Below are 27,430 nucleotides of genomic sequence, written 5' to 3' on the forward strand. Positions count from 1 at the left end.
TTAGAGGAAAAACTTCAAGAGCTGTCCAAAGCAACGATCAAGATTTATGTTTCACTTCTCCAGCTGATTGATATTCAGCTGATCTATATTTCATCCAGTAGAGGGCTCCCTGCTGATGTGAGCATTACTTACTATGACAGCTTGAAGACAGGGTTGGAAAAACCACCTTATATGATATTTGCATAAAACAGCTACAGTTTAACCAAATAGGAAGAAAAAGAAGCAAAAGAAGAACTAGCTTTAAGGCTGTGTTTTCATTAAACCTTCAGATCAATATCACTTTAAACGCATCCTGCTAGCTTTAATAGCAAAAATCTCACAGCAGAAGCAAAAATTATAATCACATAAGAGTAGAGGAGATAAGGCCCGTGTGTACATTTTCAAGGCAAGGAATACTAACAAAAAAATACAACAACTGCATAATGCATCCAAGCCACACTTGCAGAAAATTAAAAAGAAAAATCGCACACACACACACACACACACACACACGCTCCTCCTGCACGCAAAACCAGCCCAAGAAGCCAATAGAACAGAAAGAGCAGGGGGTCTTGGAGGAGATTTGCATGGCACCCTCTCCCCGGACCCACAGACGTCCAGGTTTGCAGACGTCACTGGTCGATGATCTTTGTTTTCTCTCCACCTCTCGGAGGAGGAATACAAGTTTATCATCCAGCCCGGGACGGGACGGTCTCCTCTGCCTTTTGCTCCTCTTCTTCCTCCGTCTGTCGCCTTGCACTCGGCTATTTCTCCTGTATGGTGGATATCCTGCTCAACACTTCTTTCTTGGATGATATGGGGGATCATTCAAAAAGTAAGATTATTCCCTTTCTAATTCCCCTTCATTTTGTGCGTGCGAGGGGGTTTATTTGGACTTTTATGTCATTGACGCTGTTTAGACGCCTGGGTTTGATGATTAATCTCTTAATAATATTCACGGCTTGCAGAAAATTCCTAAAAATTTGCAAGAGATCCGTTTACAAAGCCTGTTCACACCTCACCTTTAACATAACTGGGCTATAAAAACGTGTGTGGTGGTCATGTTTTTTTAAACCCACGTCGTTATGCTTGGGGATATTTTTAGCCCCTGTGGCCTAATTCTAATTATTCAGCAATATTCTTGGAATGAACCTACAAGCTTGGTGTGATATGTACGTAATAGTTTCTCTTCTTAAGCTTGGCGTGGGTTTGAAGGGATGTCGTGAGGATTAAAAGAGCACATACGATCTTGCATTATTGCATTCCCACTTCACAGAGAAGTCAGGAATCGCAATGTGTGTGGGCTGTGGAAGTCAGATACACGACCAGTACATCCTGAGAGTGTCCCCGGACCTGGAGTGGCACGCAGCCTGCCTCAAGTGTGCAGAGTGCAACCAGCATCTGGACGAGACCTGCACTTGCTTCGTCCGAGACGGAAAGACTTACTGTAAAAGAGATTATGCAAGGTAGTAAGTCAGCAGAGTTTTCTGGATTTTCTTTTTTCCTTTTTTCTTTTTTAAAGAAACCGTTAAAAATACTGTTTATTTTTTATTTATTTTTTTAAAGGATGAGGCAAAATGTTAAGTCCATCATGATGGGCTATATTAATTGCAAATGCACAGGTTAATTAAAGCCCAGAGCTCAGTCTGATTTGAGTTATAGACAGGGCTTAAAATTACTGTCCCTGTGAAGTTAAGCTAGTGCTCGTTTTGTTAGGACCGTGAAGTGAGACCAGCATCAGATTTAAGTCCAAATAAATAATAAGAAATATACAGAATTAATGCATGGGACCAACACATCTCCGTGATCCTCTGCAGGTTATTTGGCATCAAATGTGCAAAGTGTAACATGGGCTTCTGTAGCAGCGACCTGGTGATGAGAGCCCGGGACAATGTGTATCACATGGAGTGCTTTCGGTGCTCGGTGTGCAGCCGACACCTCTTGCCGGGGGACGAGTTCTCCCTGCGGGACGACGAGCTGCTGTGCCGGGCGGACCACGGCTTGATGATGGAGAGGGCCTCAGCAGGGAGCCCGCTGAGCCCGGGGAACATTCACAACAGACCGCTACACATCTCAGGTACAAGCTGGCTTATTGTTCACATACCAGGCACATTATTATTATTATTATTATTATTATTATTATTATTATTATTATTATTATTATTATTATTATTATTATTATTCACATTTGTATGTATCTATTAACCGGTTATGTGTATATACACCAAATCTATTTTCACGATTAATAGGCCTCCATATTTAAATTGACTGTGTTGATACCACAATATATTTGACCGTTTACAGTGATACCTGTAATAAGACATGGGATATTTGTATTTTTTAAAGGCTTGTCTACTTTTGCCCCTTAAATAAAACATGCAGTTATTTAGTTTAACTTTTAAAATTTCCGTCTCCTTAGATCCAGTTTCGGTCCGGCACCCTCCACATCACCGGAACCACGTCCACAAGCCGTCCGAGAAGACTACCAGAGTGCGGACGGTGCTCAACGAGAAGCAGCTCCACACACTGCGGACCTGCTACAATGCCAATCCGAGACCGGACGCTCTGATGAAGGAGCAGCTGGTGGAGATGACCGGCCTGAGCCCCAGGGTGATCCGCGTCTGGTTTCAGAACAAACGCTGCAAAGACAAGAAGAAGTCCATCCTGATGAAACAGCTTCAGCAGCAGCAGCACAACGACAAAACCGTGAGTAAACAATTTCACCGGGGGAAAAAAAATAAACGTTTTCAGTTACAAATAATCTGACGTTTCAACACCTACAAACACAAGTCTACTTTGTAACTACTGCGCAGCAGCTTATCGTGGCAACTTTCATTTAAAGCAGGACAACTGAAGCCCAGTAATAACACGAAAAGGCAGTGCTGATGCTCATGACTAATGTATAACAATAATAAATTCATAGAAACGCTGATAAAAAAAAAAAAAGACAAAAAGGGGGGAAAGTCACAAATTAAATCATTTAAAATAAGTGTATTTTATTTTATGGAATTGTAAAGGAAATGTAAATTAACACTAAAAAAATAATAACAATAATAATAAAGCTTTGAAACACGCTCCATATACTGCTATTTTGCAGGTTACAATTATTATTATTATTATTATTATTATTATTATTATTATTATTATTATTATTATTATTATTATACGTGGAGATTTCCTGCATTTTAGTTTGTTCTTTTTTAAAGCGTATGAGCTGCATTTTATTTATTTCCATTACGTTTTATTTGTTTATAAGCTATAAGCTAAACCAAACAAACAAACAATGCGCCCCCCCCCCCCAAAAAAAAAAAGAAAAAAAGAAAAACCCCACAAAAAAAACCCCAAAACATAATAATGCAAAACGTAACAAAGGAAATAAACTAATAATTTAAACACATTGAGATTGGAAGGTTTTACTCGGCAAACAGCGCACTAACCTTTATCCCAGCTTTATCCATCCGCTGGCTAACGCATATTTGATTGAACTGAATATGTTGTATTTTTTTAATCTCTCTCATAGAATCTGCAGGGCCTGACAGGCACACCTCTGGTGGCAGGCAGTCCTATCCGCCACGACAACACCGTGCAGGGGAATCCTGTGGAGGTGCAGTCCTACCAGCCTCCATGGAAAACCCTCAGCGACTTCGCCCTGCAGACCGATCTAGACCAGCCTGCTTTCCAACAACTGGTGGGATTGAACGTCATAAATTATATTCAAAATGTTGAAATGGCATGAAGGGTGCTGCTTACATACATGCGCAGACAGGGGGAGGGTAAGAGCGAGACCTTAGTGATGAAAGACATTTATATAAAATTCACAGTTATAAATGGCTTTATCCATCAGATTGGAGACATTTAAACGCAAAATGCATGTTTTGTGCGTATCAAGTCACTTGATCTGGCGGTCATCTTATCGAAGATGGGGATTCATGAGATTATGCGAGGAATTTGGGCCTATAGTTTTAAATGGATTCATTTCATACTTTTAAATTTTTAAAAGTATGAAATGAATGAAATGTGTGTATATAAAGATATATTTAAAGGCTCCATTCACACATGTTGAAGTCTCCCTAATGTGGTTAAAAACGTAAGACATTTCCCTGCTGAATTGAATATTTCCCCCTTTTGGCAGGTGTCTTTCTCTGAAGCGGGCTCTCTGGGGAACTCCTCGGGCAGTGATGTGACCTCTCTGTCGTCTCAGTTGCCGGACACTCCGAACAGTATGGTGCCGAGTCCCGTGGACACGTGAGGAAGTACCGGGATCAGCTGGAGGCACCGAGCTGCAGGAATGCGCAAAAACCCTCAGTGACATTCAAAGAACGAATATAACAGCCAGGATGGATTTTGCTTGAGGATCATTTCATTCAAGTCCCCTTTGGAGGATTTGAGGTCTGACTGTTCCCTGTACATCTAGGTATCTGATCCCACTCTCCTGCCCCATGCCACTTCGGCAGGACACGCAGCTGTTCATGGACATTCTGGTTTTCGAGCTATATATGGGGCACCTTGCCTCCACAACGCCCACACCTGAACTGAACACAACGGGAATATATGGTGGGATTTAAACACGGGAGCCTGCTCTGGACGTCCGAACGCTAATAACTACAGTATGTTTTAAAGGAAAAAAAATACAAGCTGTGTAGATGTGCATGATTTCCACGTTCACTATCGACTATTGTAAATTATTGAAACAGATAAGAGAGAGATGCGCGCTGTTCGCGGTTCCTCCAGAAAAAAATAAGTTATTATTATTTATTATTGAAGGCAGACATGGCTGGACTAAACAATAAAGGGACTGATTATTGCATGCAAAATCCATTTGTTCCATAAACATTCAGAAGATTTTAATTATGGTCAGTGAAAATAAATCAGTTTTATGGGAAATGACAGCGCATCTGCTGCTTATAAAGTGTGACTTTGTTTAAAGTGGGGATTGATCTGGAAAAGCTCAGGGGGAAAAAAAGTGGTGCAAAAAAAGGAGAAAAACTCATTCCTTCGGCCAGTTCAATCTTTCAGTTTTACACACGTTCTTGCTTCTAGAGGTGCAAACCTCCACACCGTGAGGCAGGAGCCTGCAACACTGAATCTGCTTATATTTAGCGTTTCTGCGCCAAGTGGATCAGTGACTGATGGTTGACAATATATTATTATTAGGCATTTGGCACATGTATCACGGTTCACTGAGTGAGACACAATAGTCTGCGGCTTTTTTAATCTGACTTGATATGTTTTTATGGCTTTGAATGTTTACACTGGCTATATGAGTATTAATGCGCTCCTCCTTAGCCTGGGGCTGAAAATTATAGCAAATTGTGCGTAATGTTATGTTCCAGTTATGGTGATAAAATGATAAAAATCGAGCTTTTTTAGGGGGAAAAGTGCAAAGAAAAAAAAAGTAAACCATTACAACCACGTGAATCCCCGTGGTTAGGCTACAAGTCTAGACAGAGGACAGGCTTCGGCGGCCCCCTTATCTACATCTGGCATCACCTGCAAAGGATACGCTGAATGGGCCCAAAACAAAACGCGCAGCGCTGAGGGGACTCCCAGCCTGCGGACGCATTCTGGCGTGTCTTGAGTTTATTTTCATTCCAGTAGGAATCCTGAGCGACAAATAGCCGCTGGACAAGAGAGCATACAGGTCAAGCCGTCACTGACATCCTACACCCGCTACAATTTGTCGGGGAGGATCTTTTCTTTTTAAAAAAAAAAAAAAAAATCACTGAAGGAAACGAGATCTGATTAAAATGAACAATCCTGTTACCTGCTGGTAAATATTTAAAAGTGGTAAATTCGATACAGCAGTGGTAACTATTTATTTAATATTTTAAAAATAAGGCTATGGGGTGATATAACCTGTGGATTTTAACAAGGATTATCTTGTAACCCATCAGGACAACCTAAACTCGCAATGTCAAGACTGCATTTCCGCACAATGAAGTGAGTCTAACCTGTAGATTGCCGCATTTCAGTTTTTTCTTCTTGTAGTTCGATTTGGGCAGCTAGATCCAAAAAACCTCTATATGTCGCAACCAGTTCATATGTACTCGTGTGTCGTCAACGATAGCTCACATTGGGCATCATCATCCAACTCCATAGGAAGCCAAATTAAAGGTGGACATGGAGTTTAAATACATCTGCTCATTGTGAACAGAAAAAAATCTGACACCACATAATCACATATATTTATTTTATTTTTGATTACAAACTCAATAAATTATATTAATTTGTAAGTTCCTCCTAACAAAAAGTGAATGAACAGGAAAAAAATTTGAAATTTAAAAAATAGAACCTTTAACACATATCAGGAATCAAGGCAGGGCATTTTTTTTAAACTGGCATTATGTAGACTACAGAACATTCTAGTAATTCACATTCAACCAAATAATACACACACACACACACACATAGTATAGAAGAAAACATTTGGCAAATTATATATTACAGTATAAGTAAGTACTTCATGTTTAGATGGTCACTGCTGTAAGCTTTACTGTCTACAAACGGAACAAACAGAAGTAAATGGCTTATTTAGACGTTAAATGAAGTAGTTGTGTGCATGTTCTCACTGAAATGTACAAATAAGACATTTTGTGCAAATTCCTCTTAAACAACAGAATGACTTTCAAGAAATCAAAGTAGATGCACAAATATACAAGGCTTCTTTCTTTCTTGTACATCTGACACAGTTTGAAGAGCATATCTTTTACTCATGTGCAAAAACAAAAAAATAGCTGAAAACATCTCCACATCTTAGTGTCTTTTCTAACGATTAATACAGTGCTTTGTCATCACGTTTGCAGCACCATCAGTCCTCCTGCTTTTTGAGGAAAAACTGCAGCGCTGAATCCCACTGATCTCTTGGAAAGCGGTTGGACAGTTCACAGAAATCCAGTGGCTGAAAAACTGTAGACAGAAACAGAAATCCTTTTAAAACCCAGTGTAGAATTTCACAAAAACAAGTGGGTGCTGAAATTCTTCACGAAGACATTTTTATTAATCCTTTTAACAAAAAAAAAGAAAAAAGAAAAAAAAAAAAGCACATAACAAAACAGATCAAACTAATTGCAGATATGGTTTTAACCACCCCATGATATTAAAATATTTCTACACAACTAAAAATTTACTGAACTAAACTAAAGAACTTACCCATTTTACTTGGTTTATTGTCTGAATCCTTCTCCTCTGATGCACAATCCTAAGAGAATACAGAGGCTTTAGTATCATCATACAGTGCACTGCAGATTATGCAATATGAGTAATATCTGAATCAATTAAAATAAAAAATGTTCTCGTTGCAATTTACTCAGTAAGCTAAACCACTCCGGATTAAATCGTTCCACTCTGAGGAATGTTCCTGAGGTTAACACAGAGATGAGGGCAGCGGGGCAAGACGCCATGCGTTATTGCTTTGTTTGAAAGACGTGACAATAGCTTGTCTCCCTCTGAATGGAAGTTAATCTGTGTCTAAACAGTGGAGCTTGCAGAGAGGTGAGGGGGCTTGTTGTCAGGAGGAAGATGAAGGAGACAAGCTGTTTACTGGGAGGTGAACCAGTGGCAGGTAAATCCAGTGTGAAGGAAACCGTTTGTCTTTGTAAAGCCCGGCCTGTTACTGATTCACCGGGGCCTGGATGAGCAGTCGTCAATCAGCTGATGCACAGGGGCTTCCTTATGGTGTGAATGAGATTAACTGGGTGTGGATGCTCTATTTAGAAGACTGGACTCATTTATAATACTTTCCGCATTTCTGCAAATTCCTCTTCACAAGAAATCAAACAGATGCACTGATATAAGGTTCAGATGTTATGTGTGTGCATGTTTACTACTCTTATTTTGAGAAACATACAAATCACTCATACAGTTTAATTAAGCTTGCATCTCTAAGAGGAATTTATGCCCTACATGTTGGAATATACTTTACGTTTTTATACAAACACTGATGCTAAAGAGTAATTAGTGCTAAATGTATATATTCCAACACATATTAGTGATCAACAATTGTGTATATAGGTGTTTTTACAAAGCACAGTACAAGTGTGACAATGTTTCTATATTTACCTGAATGAATCTGGCCAGCAGCACGCAGCTCATCTCCTGCTGCAGGATGACCTTGTTCTCAGGGTTGTTGTAGCAGGCCGAGATGAGCGAGGGAAAGAGTACTCTGATGAGGCGTGGGTGGCTAAAGTACTGGAAGGGCAGCTGACACAGTTTCTGCAGTACGCTGGGCTGGCGGCCAGATTGCACTATCACCTGGAACACACAGGGAGCGGGGGATAGTCAGTCACCGAGCCAGTCGGTGGCACTGCTGGTTGTAAATCAACGCCCTGTACACCTCCCACATGTAAATCTGCCACTAAAAACAACACACCAACAGCCATTAGGAGGAGACCTGGGGGCGGTAGAGGGCACAGCCTCCCATGACACAATCACAGGCTATAAAACAATGATGGGATGTTTTGTTGCAAAAACGGTTATGGCGGAGCTGCTGTAACATGCACGAGGGGAAACGAGAAATGTGAAGCGATGTTATCATTTGTGACTTAAACGTCACTTTCGCATTTCGCGTTAAGGTCTTTAGCAGGAGGGAATCAGTGAAGGAGTGAAGCTCAGGTTGAGAGGGCATTAACAGGGCAACAGGGTGGGGTGGCGTGTGAAAGGCAGGCTCCACCGACAGCTTGGCCACCCCCACTTTAAGAAATGAGCAATACCATTAATGGCATTTTCACCAGGCTGACATCCTGCTCTCCATCACAGCCAGTCATTCTTACATCCGGACCACCAGTATTAAAACCAAATCACTCGCAGCCTCATTTGATTAGAAAGGTGGCTGCTGCAAAGAGAGGGGTCTCCGGCTAATGCTCTGGTCATCGCCCCTAAGCTCGGCAGGACCATCAGCACGCGGTCGAAAGCCGGGAGGTCAGCCTGTTAAAGCCTGGCTGGAAAAACATCCCGTGTTGCTTTACAGGTACAGACTCCGCGCCAATGGAAACCAGAAGGGCAAGGAGAGGTCCACGAGTCCCAGTGACATAAATTCACAAGATTTACAAGATTTTAAAAATACTCTCTGTAATACTCTTCCATTGGTTTCTCCTTTGATAATGCACTTTGAGTTCGAGCAGCCGGATAAACAAAGCGATAATTCATTGCTTTTTATCTGTTCAAGGTGAAGGTTCTCAGAGCTGGCCTCTACAGCGGAGTTCAAAGGGACACAAAACAGTGTCATTCCCCCATCATCATTTGTTTAAAGAATCCATATGGACAGTCTGAACTTTAAGGTAACACAAGTCCTTGAAAAGGGCAGAAGCAGTGAATTTGTCAACCTGAAATGTAAGCACTGAGAGAGAGCACGCAAATCATGTGTGCACTGGTGTGTATTACTATATCACTGAAAACCTTCTCTCAGTATCCGCAACACTTTTCACTCACTTTTCTTCCCCTAAGGAATTTGGGGACCCAGACATATCAATCCATTGACGAAAGCAAAAAGTTAGGTTCTGGTTGTTTCTACATGTAGGGCTGCTTATTTTCACAGGGTCTAGATTTAGTATTTTATTGCTACTTCTTCCATTAAAGCCTACATTTTATCTTTAGTGTTGCAACGCTGCCTGAAGATAAAACTGGAAACAAGGGCGTGGAAATTTATGCACTCGTATTCATCCGAAAGCCAAAACTATGATTATGCAAAAGCTAAAGCATCTCTTCGTTCTTGTATATTAACGCAGAGCATGTTGGGGTATCATAATTTAACACCGCAGCAAGTACTGCATGTTTGAGCTGGAGTTCTAAGGTGATCCAAAACACAAATCACCCAGGTATCTCATAATCCTCCACTACGCACAATTCCATCTTCAGCTGCCTAAACAAATTGTCCAACTTCAAGTGCCTGACGCAGAAAAGGCATAAAACACAGCCTGCTGGCAGCGACAGCCTGGAGGTAAAAAAACAAAGTCGCCTGCCAACTTTCCGCACCTCTACCAGGTGACGAGCGGCACCGGAGTCTGAAATGGCTTCCAGCTAAAGATTATGCTTTAGCATTACTTCTCCCGGCATAGCTGAAGTATCAGCGGCGCAAAAGCTCGACGTCATAAAACTAACAACAAGCATGTGAATCTCTGCGTCTGGTCCACGTATAACACAGGCCCTGTAAAACCTCAAGTGTCCTGGCTGCTCTGGTCTTTCTTAAGTTCAGAGACATGGCCTTTAAAAAAATATGTTTTTATGATGCTCCATTACATAACTTCCTCACTGGTCACAATGACAACAACAAGTGTGTAAAGTTAATGTTCTGAAACAAACAAATTCCTGGGAAAAAGCCAGAAACCACAGTTTAAAGGAGAAAAGGAAAAAAAAAAAGATTGTAATTATACAGTCTCACAATACAGCACACTTCTCAAATAACATAAATAGCCTGTATGGATGAGGTTGGCATTTATTTCTTACTGATTAAATTTGTAATGTCACAACTGTGGATACATTTCCAAACACCTTAGGAGGAACCAGAGCCAGAGTGGGGTCATATATCTGACACTTAAAGCCACAATATAAACCAGATTCAGTGGGACTCCTTTACTGATAAGAGAAGCAGCACAACAGACCACATAAAGCAAAGTTTCTCAAATAAGTGTTTAGTGCTTTTTTACAGCAGTTACAATGGCTGATGGGGATGTGTGCAGGACGCTGTGTAAACTTCCTCTGGACAATTGGACGCTAGCCGCAGACACTGACAAAAATGCTCCAACTTGACGTTTAAGGTAACTGTCAGTCGTTTCAAAAACGAGCTCACTGTTTACACAATAAAGCTCAATAACTCTTTATTTATGAGCTGCCGCTGTCATCCCATCCCAGATTTACCCAGTGATAATACTGCACTGAAGCTAGCATGACAACAGTGTTACAGACAAATGGAAACTCCTCACTGAAAGGCCCGCGGGAATAAAAACGTCCTCAGCTTCACTTAAAATCAGCTGGACCTGTGCTTCACCCCCGGAGCTGGGTGTAAATCATGGACTGAGCTAACAATCGGGCACTCTTCTGCCAGTTAGTGGAGTGTGTATGCATGTCTGTGTCTCTCTCTGCCTCTGTTTACTCTGCTGGGTGATACAGAGTGTGCATTTCCCGCTGCTGGCTCCCCATGGTCTGCACGAGCTGCACTTACCCTGCAGGCAGTAAGGGCTTGGTTGTCTTGGCAGTAATGGACTGCTGAAGGAAGAGTTTCAACATCAGGTTAACAGGAATTACAGGCCTAAAGCCTGGTGTGGGCCTGCGGGGCAGAGGAAACGCCCTCAAAGAGAATGGGAAGAAGAAGACTGACCCCACAGAGAATGATGAGCTCAGGAGGTGTGTGTGTGTGTGCGCGTGGGATGTTCAGTCTAGAGACAATCCATAGCTCATGTAAAGGCTACTGGTATAAAAACAACCGTTTATGAAATATAAGCACAGAAAAATTAGGTGCTCTCAGATGCCTCCACAGTGAAACATCCATACAGTACCTGAAATCAGACCCGCTGTGTGTGTGTTGACAGCACTTGTGTGTGGCTTCCTTTGCTTGCGTGTGTGTGGCAATTTTCCATGTGCTGTATTCTTAAGATTTCCACACTCTAAAATTGCTTTGTCTTTCTAAAAGGCGAGCAGGAGTCAGGTGGGTTAACATGTCACCAGTTTATAATTACTGCCCGTCAGTTTAAGATCCAACATCATCACTACGGATTAACGTATTAAAGACACGGAGATTAACAGTGCATCTCTCTGGTGAAAAAGGAAGTACAGTTTCATGTCAGTCAGCTACAAAACAGATTTCACTTTTGTTCTTTTTTGTGTCAAAAATTCTTTACAGACACAAGCAGCAGACAATGAAACACATGGCTACATGACTCGGTGGCCCCCGTAAGCAGGGACACACTTATGAAAACACACAACCCTACATATGTCACTCTCCCAATGGCTTTTTGTGTGACAAGGTGAATTATTCATGCGCCCCCAGAGCAGAGGGAATATATCACTATGTAAAGGGGCTGCTTCAAAGTTCTGCTTTTTATGAGCAGCTTTATTTCTAGAGCATATATATAAACAAAAGCTGGTGTGCTGACAGTGAATCAGCAGTCTCTGTGACCGCACAGGCCTTGGGTTGGGCCGCTTTTGTGTTCTGCCAGTGCTTACATTAGCTTGAGAAAAGCTCAAGCTGCTCTAAATATTCTCCTTAACGCCATCCATCTTTGGTGCAGAACTGAATGGACGCATTCCAGGAACTGGACCACTGGCAAAGATCAACTCTGTGCGAAGGTTGTGAGGGATCTTGTTTCCTGACAATCTATACACAAATGTGTGTGTGTGTTTTTCTTTTTCTTTTAAAGATCCAAATGCAAGGTAAGTTCAGGCAGCTTCCAGGTTGTGAAGGAATTACAGTTTTTGCATCAAATTAGCATCATGCAAATGTTTTAATAAAATATGGGATTACATGTGCTTTGTTAATCATCGCTGTGGCTGTGCAAAGACAAACAGTCTATCAAACGGTTAACGCTTAATTAGTCAAAATAATATGCAAACTGGAGCTACAATGTCCAACAAATGCAAATTGTGTACATCAGAATAATTAAATTGGGGTTTGCCCTCTGCTACTATCCAAAGTAACACATACACTGGAGGCACCTTTAATTAGAAGTAAAAAAAGAAAAAGAAAAAACGGCACATTAAAATCTGTAACCAGCCCATAAATTGTTGTGATAGGGGCTGATTGTAACAGTGTGGGTGTAGACTGAAGCGGTGGCTGCTGCCTGTGTGAGACAGGCTTAGCTTAATCAAAGGCCAGCCAACTGTAGCAAGACTAATCAGGGGGGCGGTAGACGGGCCATGCATGACAGCCAATTACACAGCAGCCAGGTCTGCACCATCGCATCCTGCTCACTTCCACAGAGCCTCCTAAGTAGTTGTAGCACCAGGACCAGCACACGGTCCCGCTTTTAAAAGGAGCGAACAATAGGTCGCTCTGTGGGACAATAGACGACACGCGGACCAAAACCAGGAAAGTGCCAAGGTGTGAATCTTTAAAGAGGTGCTTTTTGTTACAATTACAAAACGACATCCTTTTTAAACCCTTTTTAAAGAACAACAGTAAGAAGATTATCACCAGTCCTTTTTTAAACTCAACTGACAACTCTGAACAAGTGTGAGCAATGAATGTAACTAGTGCAAAAATATCTAATTAGCTGACAAATAACAGAAAATCTGTTGCAAGTTTTATAAGCGATTAACAGGATAAGTTGAGGTTAAATGATGCTCATCAGTTTTAGTGCTAAATAGGTAATCATTTAAAAAAAATTAGAGATTTTAGTTTTCATCAGATACAAAAAGCAATCTGAACAAATAGATGGCAAGAAATAAATCGAGAAAATCATATGATGATCTCATAATCCAAATTAAACTAATAACTTCTTAACGTCTTCTGAAGGACTCCAAACACAAATTTTCCAACAAGATTTTCTTTTCTTAAATGCCTCGTTTTTGAACAGTAAAAACTAGATGTCAAATTAAAAAAAAAAAAAAAAGACAAAAAGTTACTTCTCCCTTTATGATAAACAAAATATATATATGTGCAGTGTTTATGTTAAGAGTAGCTTGGTTTACAACACAATTAAATATGGTGCGCCAGTGTATCTTAGGTTCAAGCTAGTTTACCTGGTTGTCGGGATGGTTAACGGTGAAGTATCCCACACAGATGATGACTTCGTGCAGCAGCTCTTCAGATGATTGCTGGGTACAGTACCAGAGCAGGGAGCTGACGATGTGTCGGAAAGCTAGAGACAGGCCCTCTGCCCCTAGAACGGACTGACAGGTCACAGAAAAAGCATGTCAGCGTGCATCACAGGTAATTTAGATGTAAACTGACTATGACTGTTATTGTAAAGAGCTTTTACAACAATTACAACACACAGTAATAAAAGGTTATATATGTTTTGTTGGTGGGAACAAACTTGGTGTACGTGTATAAGCAAATCAAAGGGGGTCTGACCGTAAAACACCCCGATCCCACACTGAAATGACATACTATTAGCTGCCAGTAGACAGTATTTATTAAACATGTCAGCGTGACAAAGCGCTATAAGATCGTCACATGTTGCACTACAAGCTTGGTTGTGTTAGCATTTATACATAATAAAAAAAATAATGAATTAAATAAAAAAAATAGGAAAGTGAATTCAGGTTTTGTGTCATGAAACAAAAATATATTTAGCAAAAAAATAAATTTAGATTAAAAAAAGAAAACCCAAAAAGGAAAACTGGAAAATAATAGTGAACGGCACTGCATTCAAACAAAAACAGGCTCTTTCACTCTTTTTGATGAGGTTTTCCTAACAATGACTTGCAAGTTTGTTGCTGCATTTTTCTGCCAAAATGCAACTAACTGTATAACCCAGTTATATTTATACTGACTGAATTCTTGTGAAATTCCCTTCTAAACACAGCACTGAGAGCTTATGTGGTAGCAAGCTGAGCCTGATCAATAGCCTCAATGCAGATCAACCATCCATTTCAAGTATATTATGTACTAGCTGTTGCAGAGTGGTAATGCAAGACACGAGGTGATTACAACTCATGGCTTTTTTTCTTCTTCTTAAAAAACCAAAAAAAACCAACCAAAAACCAGAAACCACACATTACTTAAAATGTTCATAAAACCACGACAGTAAAACGCTTTCATTTCCAGCTGTTTTGAGTTGCCTGAATATGGCGGGTCAGTGAGAGGAAGCTGCTTCAAAGTAATTACCACAAGACATTAAGATAATTAACAGCATTCTCGCTCACTCTTCTGGCTTTCAGTCTATGCGGTGACTTAGCACAGTGAAGCTGTCGCCCTCCCCTCCTCGTGCTGGGTAATGTATGGCCCTGCATACAGTGATAATCACTCGCTTTCTGTTCTAACTGCTGACCCTTACTGCTCTATTCAACCACCCCAAAAAAATGACCTGGGGGTGGGAGGTGTTAAAGGGTACCTGTGTTTATGTGCACAGGTCATCTTTTCATGTGGAGAGTAAAGTCTTATAATGGAAATATACTAACACTCAGCTGATGATATACAAAGATTTATTAAATCCAGGGCACTTTTAACTAATTTAAATATTCTACTGCTTTATATTTATATTATGTAACTGTCAACAATGTGCAAAATCTCTATTAATAAATAAAAAGGAATCAGAATACATTTCATCATTTTACCTGGAAGGCAGACAGGTCAAGAAGGGCAAAACTGTTGAGGAAGCGGATGCCTTGTAAAGCCACCTGGATGACCCCAGGGCCGTATGGCTCCTGACTGTGGCAAGCAGACTCTGGCAAGAAACTGTGAAGCAGGATACAATACAGGGTGTGCACCACCCCTACCAAGTCTGTCGACTGCAAGAGTGCTGTCAGTCCAGTTGGGTCCTGGCGTTTATTGTCGAATATACTGGGAGCACTAAAGAGGAAGACATGCAACTGTATGCTCAGAAACAAAAATACAAAAACACAAAACTAAAATAAATCGATGGGGAAGAACACTGACAAATAGAACAATAATCATACTGGAACACATTACACAATACTTTAGGAAATACTTTAAATATTTTGTTCTTTTCTGCAGCTGATGCCACATCCCCAAACTAAGGAGACAAAAAACAGCTCAAACCTCGGCAGTTTCTTGATTTACTCACCAGACACAGGCTTAAAACAGATTTTCCTTTAGATAAGAGATACTACGCCGTTAACGCTGCTGCATTACCTGACTGGGGCGAGTGGAAGAGCACCAAGTTTGAAATGTGCTGTATATTACCCGGCAGCACTCAAGTTCATCTCCTGCCATTTGTGTGCCTCTGGTTTATTCATGGAATAACACTTTTTCATTTTGTTGCATGCAAGAAGCTTCCAAGCTGCTTCATTTTTGACTTAACAAGTATCATAAACTGACAGCCAGATTAGCTAAGGAGGGGGACCTTCAAGATTCAAGATTAGCCCTTTCCCTCGCACTCCTCCTACAGTAAACACAATAAACACAGCAATACCGCGATGTGAAGCTCATGGCAGTGATTTCAAGCTGGTAGACTGCAGTGAGTTGGCTGACAAGGTGCTGAGCGCTCTAGTAAATTTACTCAGAGTCTGTCTCGGGTTTGTTTGGCTCAACAAAGACGTTACCGTGTTGGTTAAGGGGACTAGCAACGCACTGTTTTTGTTATACTTGCATTTAATATAAAAATAAATTAAAAAATAAAATAAAATTACAAGATAATCTTGGCAGGCAGGCAAGTAGATCAAAGCAGGACAAAAGCATCATAAGAATTAAACAGTTTGTTGGTTTAGGTTTTTAAAAGTAAAAACGTCATAAAACCCAATCTGAGACTTGACTTGAGAAACCACTACAGGAGATAAGCATCAACATTACTGCAATCTTTAAAATGAAAAAAAGAAAGTAATTACTGCAGTAATGTTTTTCAAGACTCTCCGTTGCAATGCGGATGACTCCAGTGAAAACCCTAGGCTCGCACAGAGACAATTTAAGACTCCTGCAGCAGCACCCGCTATGATTTGCAGCCATGCAGAATGGAGGGTGTGTGACCTTTGGATGGAACCTACAGTGCATGCTGATACTTGATGTTAGCCAACAGGCTTTGTGTGAAATATGCTGCTAGGCAAGAACACAGCCTTGTAATGCCATTATAATCCCCTGACACAGCAACTGGCATGGCACAAATATCCCACTACCCCATGAGCACTCTTCTGCATGACACACAGATAGCCGTCGCGGGACAGAGCTCACCGGTTGCTGCTTTTAGCGTCATTAAACACCGTTTTCTCACAAATATTCAGTGTCATCCAGAGTTCTAGCTGTTCTTTGGCACTGCAGTGTGAAGCAACTGGTTATTAATAATGCAGCACATTATAGCTGGCAAGGTATAGCAACACAGTGTCTGACACTGAAAATGTTAAGTTTGTTTAGACAACACTGCTACTTAGATTTGGGATGTCAAATTGCATTTAAAATGTCATTTTGAATATTATTCTGATATTTCTGTTATTACGGTCCCCTTTTTCCCTTTAAAGTCAAAAACTGTGGCCCTGATGTCCCTTGGTGTGATAGTATGCTTAGCCTCCGTCAGCGGCGCCACTGAATCGCTTTGAGTAGAGGTCACCGTAGCACATGTGGGTGGGCTCCCCCTACACTGCAGGCTAAGGTTTATGGTGAGTGACAGAGCACTGGGTCAAGTAGATGCCTATCTCCATCTTCAATAACGACAGCTTAGCCAGCTTGCCGACTGGAGTGAATGACCTGCTGGCTGATTGCAGAGGAACGACAGATTTGTTTGAGTAACAAAGAGAGCCGTTTTTATGGATCCTTTTGACAGTCCAAAAAAAACAAAAAACCAAAACACAGACAGTGACTCAGCCTCTGTCATTACTTGTACAGAGAGGTGTGTGTACTGATTGTCAGAGGAAGATCAAGAGATCACAAAGATGTCGAGGTGTCTAACGAGTAAGAAACAGGCTCACCGTCCAGTTACGACAAAGCACAGCTTGCACATGCTGTGCAGCAGAGCCGAGGCTTGCTGGAGGAAGGCTGACATCTTGGGCTGCTCATCTACAGGACCTTGGACTGACAAGAAGCAGCCGTACAGCTTGTCAATCAACCCCATGTTTACCACATAGCTGGAAAGCAAACAGAGAGGAAAATGCATACCGGGGTTTATTCAATTTGTCCCAAAATGTTAAAACAAGTTAAAAGTGGGGAACATTCTTGGTAAAAAGCTAATCGCACAGGCAAACAAAGACCTTTACTGTGCATACCTTCACAGTGGTACAGCTGAAAGCCAATACCTCACCTAAGCCATCCACCCCCTGCTATTACTGTGATATCTTCAATTTGTCTTTGCCAATGACAGGTCTCATGATCATGTTCCCTGTACTCTTTCAGCCACAAATCACTGCTAATAGTATCATTAAAGGGCTGTTGTGGCCCCTGTGCCAGCCCAGCTCTGGGCCCTTAACAGTCTCCTGACCCGAGGCTAGTCTTCTCAAAGCTCCCGCATGCGTTAACCTTTGGGTACAAAGAGCTTACGGAAATCTAGAGGGAACTGCAGCTGCCAGTCCAGACTTTCAAGTTGCTGCTGTGCTTGCTGTGAAGTCAGTTTTCCTTCGTCTTATCACCATTTTCAACGTTCACTTCTTTTGTATAGCGTTTCTGTTTGAACTGTCACTCACTGATCTCCTCTCCAAACAGGTGATTATGAACTGAGATGGACACTTGAACCAAGTGCCATTGTTTTGACTTGATCCTCTTCCGCGTCTTTACTTGGGCTGAAAGGATCTTTCATCACACTTTTGTTCTGTGCCTGCTCTCTGTTTAAAAACCTGTTTGGTGGTCGCACTTGCCACTTCGTGTTGCATTATTTGACCATGCACTGGAAACACAACACATACAGTGGACTAAAAGCAGCCCAAAACAAACTGAGAAACCAACAATGGGCAGAAAGGATATGAGGAGATCCTTTAAAGTGCTATATACAATAGGTTGTTATAAAAAGGGAGACTTTTGCAAACACTTACAATGTTTTCATCTTATATTCTTCCTCGCATACACATTTTAAGACAGTTGAGGTAAATCTTGCATTTGTACTCAAGACTATCAGCCTGAAGACACCATTTTTCTCAGGCCCTCTCTTGCCTCTAGGGTTATAACTGGGTCAGTGGATGAGATTGGTGGGTCTGTGCAGCTGCTCTGTCCAGATGAATCATGGTTTGTGGGAGGGATACTGGAAAGACTGCACTAGTCCACAAGGTGTCATGAGGCCGGGCCTGCCTTTCCTCACAGTCCACATTTCTCCATCACAGCCTCGACTGCTATAGCACAGACCCACATAGCTTGAAAACCAGGTTCAAGGGTAACTTTCAAAGCTTTGGAAGTGAGCGTATCATGCCACTTTGTGACTCTCCCCCCCTGAGAAGCAGATTTTACTTAAAATGTAGAACAAGCTGGAAGGAAGCCAGATTATACCTCATTCTCACACTACTCCCATTCTAACAAGACGCTGCTTGGACCGCTTCCAAGCAAACTGTCATTCTGTCAGGATATTCTTTACATAAGGCATGTTGTTGACCAACTCTAAACCCAGTGAAGAGGAGTCCAGGAGTGATGTGCAGGAGAGAAAAAAGGGAGCCATGCAGGACGAGGAGAAGCAGCATGAGAGTAGTATAGAGCAACGGAGGGAAAATACCTGATTAGATCTTGTGTGCGAGTGTTGAAGGACTCTGCGGCAGAGCTCTTGACCTTGGCATCTTGGGAGGAAATGCACGTGTTTTCACCTTGCCCAGAGTCAGAGATATGAGGCCACAGGGACCCCAGGATGGTAGAAATGGTCTGAAGAAGGCCTGTCGTCAAACCCTCAAAGACTTGTTTGTTTACACTGCGCCCAAAAATGGACTTGTCCTCATCAGGGACGTAGAGCTGTTAGAATAAAAGGGGGGGGGGGGATGTTGAAATAAGAAAGCACAACAAGCAATTATAAACTTATTTTATCTACACTAGATTTTTTTTTCATGAACCCTAATGTTGAGAGACTACAGTAGAAATATAATATTAGAAGCTTGAAAACTTAGTTTTCAGCATAAACTTTAAATACAGTTTAATTAGCAAAGATGTTAATGTTAAATTCTTGCAGATTTTCCCCTGTTGGAAACAGAAAAGCAGCAGCATTAAATAAAATCATTTCTAACAAATTGTATTGTTATACTGTTAATTACATTTAATTCATGCAAGAATAATAGACCTTTTATCAGTGGATGAAAAATTAGTTTTTACTAACAGCTACAATTAACACCATTACGATATCACAATAACAATTTAACACTTCAAATAAAAATGCATGGAGGTGCCGAGGCTGTAACCATAACCATATGGCTACAGCCTCTTATACCTAAGCCATGTTACAACCAGAACAGTCTTAAAAAAAATTAACAACCATTTACACTTGTCTTATACTGACAATATTACATTTTAAAATATCAGAATGTAGTTAAAGTCATATCCCCTTCTCCAAAGAAATGCAAAAAGCTTTTCAAAGCATTTCTTGAGGTATGCAAACCTGAAACATGAAAAAGATATACAATAAACCAGCCACACGACAAGATATAGTCCCAAATAAAAAGGCTGCAGAAAGAAATCAAACAGCACAGCAACACAAGTATTCGTCTCATTTTTATTTCCAGGCAAACTTCACGAAAACAGCAGCCCGCCGCTAAAATATAGTGCTACTGTTTCATGTGAAACCCCGCAAAGGTCGAACCTTCCCATTTGGTCTAATGGTTAGGGTGAATGCTGACAGCGTAGGTAAATCCACCGACATTCTCCACAAATCTAATTAAAAGGGGGCATGTTCATATGGCAGTGCAACCCCCACTGCTTTACTCTCACACACATTCCAAAACATGGACGCGCACATGAATATGTGCAGGCATAGGCAAAACTCAAAGTTATATATATATAAGTTGTAAACTTAAAAAAATTAAACAAATAAAAATCACAACTTATGATCGAATCGGAGTTCGAGTGAATGTTGAGCTCAACTCTTAATCTGCAGTCAACGCGAGGAGAAAAGTTAGTTCATCCTCTGCGGTGCTGTTGGATATGTCAGTCAGCACAGCAGCTGTGGGGATATGTTTTATATAAACTGAAGCATACAGGCGAACCTCTCCCTCTGTGCCCTAAGGAAATATGACTGCTTGGATTGGAACTCGACTGGGGAAGGAAGCCCCAGTAGAGTTCATGCGTGCACCACAGCCCTGTGTCTGTGCCTTGTCCTGTCTGGGTTGCGAGTGTAGGCGGCCCCAGTGAGCCGCCACCGTTGGATGTGTGGAGCGGACTGATGTTTACAGTCCTTCTCTCAGAGTGCTGAGGGATATGGGGCTGACATGCCGCCGCAATGCAGCCTCCCATGCCCGCGTGCCTCCCTGAGTGACTATGCTCTCACATTCCCCTCAGTTGAGAGGCATCTGTGGAGAAGTCGGGCAACGGTTTGTTACTTGCTAGCTCTTTGTCATACTCTGTCTTTCATTAACACTGCGGTTGTAGCAGACAGCAGTAAAAACGCTGCTTCCTTTATGGTCAAGCCAGTGTATATGAGCAGATAAATGTAAAGAAAACATGGAATTCTTAACATGTGCAACATTTATGTGTGGCTAGGAGAGAGGCTGTGTTTGTTTGATCACACCTGGAAGCACCCTTTGAGCATGTTTGCCTCTATATTTCCTGTACTTAATAGGAATGTAAATAATGTTGTTGGCAGAAACTAATCACACAAAACACTGTATTACATTGCATCTCTCATCTTCTGCATTGGGATGCACACACTTACTGTTAGCTGATGCAGCAGCAGGTCCATCAGGAGGACTATCTTGTTGCTAAACAGCACATAGGAGCAGTTGAGCGCGCAGCAGGAGCATGCCAGGTTGTAGATATTTACAGCAGAACAGAGGGATCTAACAGAAAAAGATGACAAAACTGTTATTGATCAAAAGCTTGACATATGACAAACCTCAGGGCACAACGCTTTACCCCTTCCAATTTGTTAAAGAACATGAACTACTGGGATGTAAACGTGACCGGGGCACTGACAAGACTATCTGCAGGCATTAGAAAACCAAACACACTCTTCTATATTTGTGGTTCCTTAAGGGTGTAGTTTGTCTTCACGAGTCAAAAGCATATCTCACTGACAGCAAGAGTAAGGAAACCGATTTGAGATATAAAACACTCATATCAGCTACTTATGCGGACACTCCCTTCACGAGAGCCACCTTCAGAGGTGCTGAGTTCAATCTCGGTCTCATCTTGGCAGAGATGGTGCAGCATTTCCGCTGGAGAGATAAAACTATTTCTCTTAGCAGCTCCTCACAGCACAGCCGCCAGGCAGCCCCAGGCAGCAGTCAGCGCTGAGCCCGTCAGCGTGCCTCTGTATTATGTCTACTCTACAACAAGCCCCAGAGAAGATTAATGCTTCAGATAACTGACCAATCATTCTGCTGTGACTGCTACTCCCCCCCTTGCCCCGTTTCATCAGTTAATATTTTCTGACAACTGTATATTTTAGCCATTGGAGAAATAGCGTGTCCTATCTGCTCGCTGGAAGAAAGGAATCCGCCTCTCCAGTGCCTAAAGTAGGCTATGTTTATTTCAAGTGGTAAACATTTTGATATCTACCGAACCTTCACATCTGCTGCGCGTTTTCGGTCAAACCACACTGGCACTGTGAAGAAAAATGGATTAGGTGGAGGTTCACTAACGTCTGTCAATAACGCTGCCCACTTTTTTTTTTAACATTACTGACAGAACAGTTTAAAGCTCTAAGACATCCAACGGTGTAACAATATGAGAAACATTGTGTTTCGAGGATAGCAACCAAGTTTAACATCAAGGATTACATCCATACACCTGAAAACAATGAGAGAGCGCTAAACAATCACGTCAAAAAACTACAAACTGTATCATTAAATGTGCGGCAAATACATTGACAGATATTTGAGGAGTTCGTATCTTTATGAACTGGAAAAAGTTAACTAATGGTTAAGTGCACTGACACGGGGAGCGTTTGTAGAACAAGGTGAGGTAACATGAGAACTCAACCAAACTTTGCTTTGTGTGCAGTCATGCAGCATCAGATTCTCTCTGCTCGATTCTCGAGTCAACATTGCACAAAAATTAGCTTCGACGCAAACACCAAACCGACAACTCAAAAACTTTTCACCCATGAAAACACTGGTAGCTGCCGTGTACATTCCTCAAAGGGACACGAATTACTTTCGGTCACCGGTGTGTCATTCGAGATTATGTGACATCCGAGTAAAGTAGTGCACAATAGTAGAGTTATCATATTATCGATCAGATTAAATGGCAAGGAAGGGTTTGACTTGATCACTGTCATGTTAGCATTCAGGTTACACTGAGATTTTGAGGGTTTGCAATCTGCCAAATGCTTGTGTTGAATTTTGATGGATATAACTGTTTTTAGGACAAATAAAAGCAGAAAAAAAACGAAAGAAAACTCCAAATAAGTCATTAGAATTTATTTATTGCACTGCCAAATCCCCTTTTTATTGTCCAATCTAGTGCTACGGCGCCGACTTCATTTTGTTTCACATTTTGGCCGGTCTGTCCACAGCTGAGACTTTTTAAATGCAGTCTATCCGTGACTTCATTTTTTAAAGTGTTCCCATGGTGACAAAGTTTAGGTATACCCCTGTATTCACGTTGGCTGCTGCAAAACAGTTTTCCTTGTGAAAACTGCTGTTTCCACGGTTTAGCGTCCCATCCCTGTGACTAACTGGTGACCAGTCCAGGAAGTGTCAGCTGGGATACACTCCAGCTGCTCCAACAGCTCCTCAGCCACCACCACCCTACACTCCACCCTCTTAAAGGAGACTATAAGGACACACTGGATATTTACTTGACTAAATGATACTACAAAGTGTATTATTAGAACAAAAGAAAAAATAGTCCAACAGTAGTAGAACAGTTAAAACTACTTAAAAATGAATTCAAGGCAAGACTGATCAGGGTATTCTTATTAAATCGCTTGGAAAGTAGTAAGAGAGGCCTTCAACTCAATTAACTTCTCATGTAATGAGCATTCAGTTGCTTTGTAACACAGCTAATTAGGGCTGTCTATGGCCATCTTTTAACAAATGAGTAAGCTGTCAAAGGCGTGTTTGAGCTATATGCCCTTACACCAGCGTGTACAATGAACCACCGCGGTGATCTGTCTTTGGTTTCCTCCCACCTAATTGAGCTTGATGAGCACGACACCTGATAGTCCAGCCCCTCTGGGAATCTCACCCCTCTAAACAGCCCTCATTGACAGCTCCAGTCAAAGATTTTAAGGAACAATTTGGTAAAGTGCCACACCACCCTTTCTCGTGTTACACCAAAACTTTGTGGGGACTGATGTGCACCAGTCTATTTAAACTCTCCACATTCCTCACTCTACACCACTATGGGATTCTCATTACATTGGAAATATTGTGTTTACCAGGTTTCCAAAACTGCTGGCTATCCCAGCATTTAAGCTTTTAAGTATCAACATGGATCATCACTGGTGAACTTGGGAGCGGAGTTTAAGACAGACCATAATGTGTGAATAAAAGAACAATGTACGTTCTCTACACTAAATTTAATCCCACACAAGCAAGGAATATTATCTTACATGAAAGGTAGGCATATTCATACAGACATGAAAGTAGTGCACTTGATCTTGTCTCGCACCCCCATAAACCACTTAAAACCACAGGAGCCAGCTGGTTTTTAGAGATCACAATCAACAAGGATAGGCAAACAAATAATTCAATAATATAACAGCACAAAACTATTCCAGAAGCAGAGGATTTGGCTGCAAAAAAACTCAAAGTGTGGCTAATAAACTCTCTGGAATAAATCAGAAGTAACAACCATAAACACAGGTTCCCTAGCACTTGGATATACGGCTATGGATTGCAGCTATCTTTCACCCAAGTCCATTTATCAAGGTAAATGGCCAACTGTCTGTTCAGCTGACAACAGGACAACAAGCATATAAAAAGGGTCTTTATGCTTTTTGTCACTGCCTTGAGTTATCAGCAATGAGATCTGTGCTCCTCAACCTCAGTCTCACATTCCTCGCCCTTTCTGTGAGTTTCCTATGTGTGCAGTCAAGCCTGACGGGGGCAGCGCTGCAGAAATCTGACTAACTTCCAGATCAGGTTGAGCCCTTGCCTCTTAAACAGGGGAAGAAAAAGAACCCTAAGCCAAAATAAAAGGTGAGGAGCAGACCCATTTCCTTGTGCTGTCAAACAATCCCTTCATTCAGAGCTATCTAAATGACATTTAATTTGATTCTGCTGTTGATCTCTCCGATACCCTGAGTGCTTCCAAGACATCTACCCTGGCTGTCGTGCCACACTGGCCTGCTATGAAGGAGGAGAAATCTGATGAGCCGTCACGCCGCACCATGCACACAAGTGAAGGCACACACACCTACACACGCACACACTTCCAAATGGCGGAAAACATCCTGAAATAAAACCACAGGTAGCAGGTCTGATTTCACAGGATACAACAGGTCATGTGAGACAGAAGTGGAAAGACAAATTGGGTTAACACGCATGTCCAGGGACTGTAAACTTCTCTCTGGAGCTCACCTGTTACAATCACAGCGCCGTCTTTCTTTAAATTACTGGAAACTATCGACACAGAATATGACCAGACCCTCAGAAAATATATGTTTGAATTTCATCTTTGCTACCTAACGGCACAGATCAGCGCCTCTGTTCCTCTCATTGTTCAGTTTGTGTACAGGAAGATAACACTTTGCACTGAGACTGAGAACATTTGTGCATTTTGTTCCCTTCCCCACTGTGACCCCTATTCCAGTCACAAGGACAAGGCATCTGCAATCTAAATACCAACTCAGTATAAGTTTCCATCAGTGTACAAAAAAATACACTGGATTTAAGCTAAACTCATAATCTGCAGCTGTCATTATGGAAGGACAGTAAAAGGACACCGGCTACAGAAACGAGGATCAACCCCTTCATTTATTTCTCCCACACTAAAGAAACACTTTCAACTGAGTAGGACAAAACAGCTAGCTTCTGTGCAGCTGGCATGCATGATGAGGGGTAAGATTCAATGTTCATCTATAAGATGATGTAGTTATGTATGCAGTCTTAACCACAAATATCAAAAAGGAAACCCAACCATAAATAAGGTCTAGTGATTCCTGTAGACATCAAAGTTAAGAAGAAAAAAAACCCTGAATAATATTTGGTTTTGAACTGTTAATTTGATAATACATGTAGACTTGTAATGGATTTTTCACTATAATCTAAGACTGTATTGATACAACAATAAACTGTGATGGTACAACCCTCAGCTGTGTCACTTAACATTAAACAATGTCTCTAATAACAATGACTTAAAATGGCGACAAATATGAATTACTGGAAAAATCATGAAAACAATGAAAATCAAACGCAAGTTAAAAATCTAAACTGATGTAAATTCAACAAAGCTCATGCCAAAGTTTGGGATGTTATTGTGCCTCTTGTAAGAAATCTCTTCATCTGACGTTAACGACAGCGACTGCATAAACCCTGATCTAGTCACTCCAGCGACCACAGGGTTACACCAGAACATTAGTGGAGCCTCGTCGAGGAATTAGCTCATTAATGTAATGGTAACAAGATGGAATCAGCTTCCCTTGGGAGAGATATGGCAGGAGCATCTCGGCAGCTGCCTTTTTTTGTAAATCACTCTGCTTATCTGGTGGGAGGAGGTGATCAATATGGCAGCATCACTGTAAACAGATAATGTAGCTCACTCCGGGGTTAGCGTCTGTATAGCAGCCCATTAGGCCACACAGCAATCCAGATGACAGATAGTGATAAGCAGACGGCCGGGCTGTGTCCTTATGTTGCATCTCGTCATGAGCCAGCGACTGCACTGACCTGACTGACACAAGAACAGAGCGTGACCTCTGCTGCGATTTAAATTTTACAAAAACCATAAAGAAATCTCTGCTTACAACCCTCTGGGGTACAAAGCTACTGTAATAAGTGCATTCATTTATTAAACTGTTGTATATGTTGTAAACAAACTACCATACACATGCTTTTCTTCAGATAATCACAAAATCCTTTGTAGCTATTGAAAAGAACCATTCATTTTAGATATTTTCAATAATAAAAATAATTTCTTCCTCACTCAAGACTTTGCTTGTATTGTTACCCAACAATAGAAACACATGGCCCTAACAATCCACCTTTTCATTCAAGCATGTTAAAGAGATGTACAATGCCAAGGAGATTATTGTGCGCACATTTTGTGCTGCAAAGCATTCAGAAGTCTGCTTGAAATTCTTAAAGACTGCAATGATTGAGAAAGAGAGACCACAAAAAAAACCAGAAGAAACAATATACATGTGATGCCCTTTAAAAGCATTATAAATATAAGAAGCATTTGTCCATTAGCAGAGACTCAGAGACCAGTAAATGCTAATGAATGGGGGAAGCAAGGCCATTCAAGTCCATTACAGAGTCCCACTTGTGACTATGGCAGGCTCTCTGAAGTTATCTACTGGCAGGCCATGCAAGTGCCAGACCCACAACTCAAAAATATTCCGTACTCTAAATGATAGATGGGACACATGTGCTTTTTGTGTTTCGAGAGAAAAGAAAGAACACAAATTGATTACAGGAATGGAAATGCTTCCCATTTGTTGAAGGGCAGCGCTGTTATTCATTAATGCATTTTGAGAGTATTTATTGAGATGAAGCAACTGCAAACGCTGATAAAGTAGGTTAGCTGACATTAGCTCCCTCGCCTTATGCGATTGCAAAAACGTTCACATGGAGCAAACAGAGCAGCAACTGTCATTGAAAGGATAAAGTCATAGAGGAGTCATTGCAG

At 41.4% G+C, this 27,430-nt stretch overlaps 2 protein-coding genes across 4 annotated transcripts in view; one reads left to right on the forward strand and one right to left on the reverse strand.

Moving 5' to 3' along the window:
* The first annotated feature begins 348 nt into the window (after positions 1-348).
* On the forward strand, positions 349-6,337 carry isl2a (ISL LIM homeobox 2a). Its single transcript, XM_085166118.1, has 6 exons — positions 349-814; positions 1,256-1,445; positions 1,797-2,056; positions 2,399-2,685; positions 3,500-3,667; positions 4,112-6,337. The coding sequence occupies exons 1-6, from the start codon at positions 622-624 to the stop codon at positions 4,226-4,228; spliced, it is 1,215 nt and encodes a 404-aa protein (XP_085022244.1). The 5' UTR covers positions 349-621; the 3' UTR covers positions 4,229-6,337.
* The window catches only part of scaper (S-phase cyclin A-associated protein in the ER), a 58,375-nt gene continuing 37,100 nt past the window's right edge, over positions 6,156-27,430 (reverse strand). For all 3 annotated transcript variants that reach the window (XM_085166112.1, XM_085166114.1, XM_085166113.1), the window contains 8 exons: positions 21,348-21,471; positions 19,212-19,441; positions 17,491-17,646; positions 15,190-15,424; positions 13,651-13,800; positions 8,038-8,229; positions 7,129-7,177; positions 6,156-6,885 (listed from right to left, as the gene is read on the reverse strand). In XM_085166112.1, the coding sequence (XP_085022238.1) occupies positions 6,788-6,885; positions 7,129-7,177; positions 8,038-8,229; positions 13,651-13,800; positions 15,190-15,424; positions 17,491-17,646; positions 19,212-19,441; positions 21,348-21,471 (1,234 nt within the window). In that variant the 3' untranslated portion in view covers positions 6,156-6,787. The remainder of the gene's footprint in view (positions 6,886-7,128; positions 7,178-8,037; positions 8,230-13,650; positions 13,801-15,189; positions 15,425-17,490; positions 17,647-19,211; positions 19,442-21,347; positions 21,472-27,430) is intronic.

Source organism: Neolamprologus multifasciatus, chromosome 7 (assembly GCF_963576455.1).
Source record: "Neolamprologus multifasciatus chromosome 7, fNeoMul1.2, whole genome shotgun sequence".
NCBI classification, from domain to species: domain Eukaryota; kingdom Metazoa; phylum Chordata; class Actinopteri; order Cichliformes; family Cichlidae; genus Neolamprologus; species Neolamprologus multifasciatus.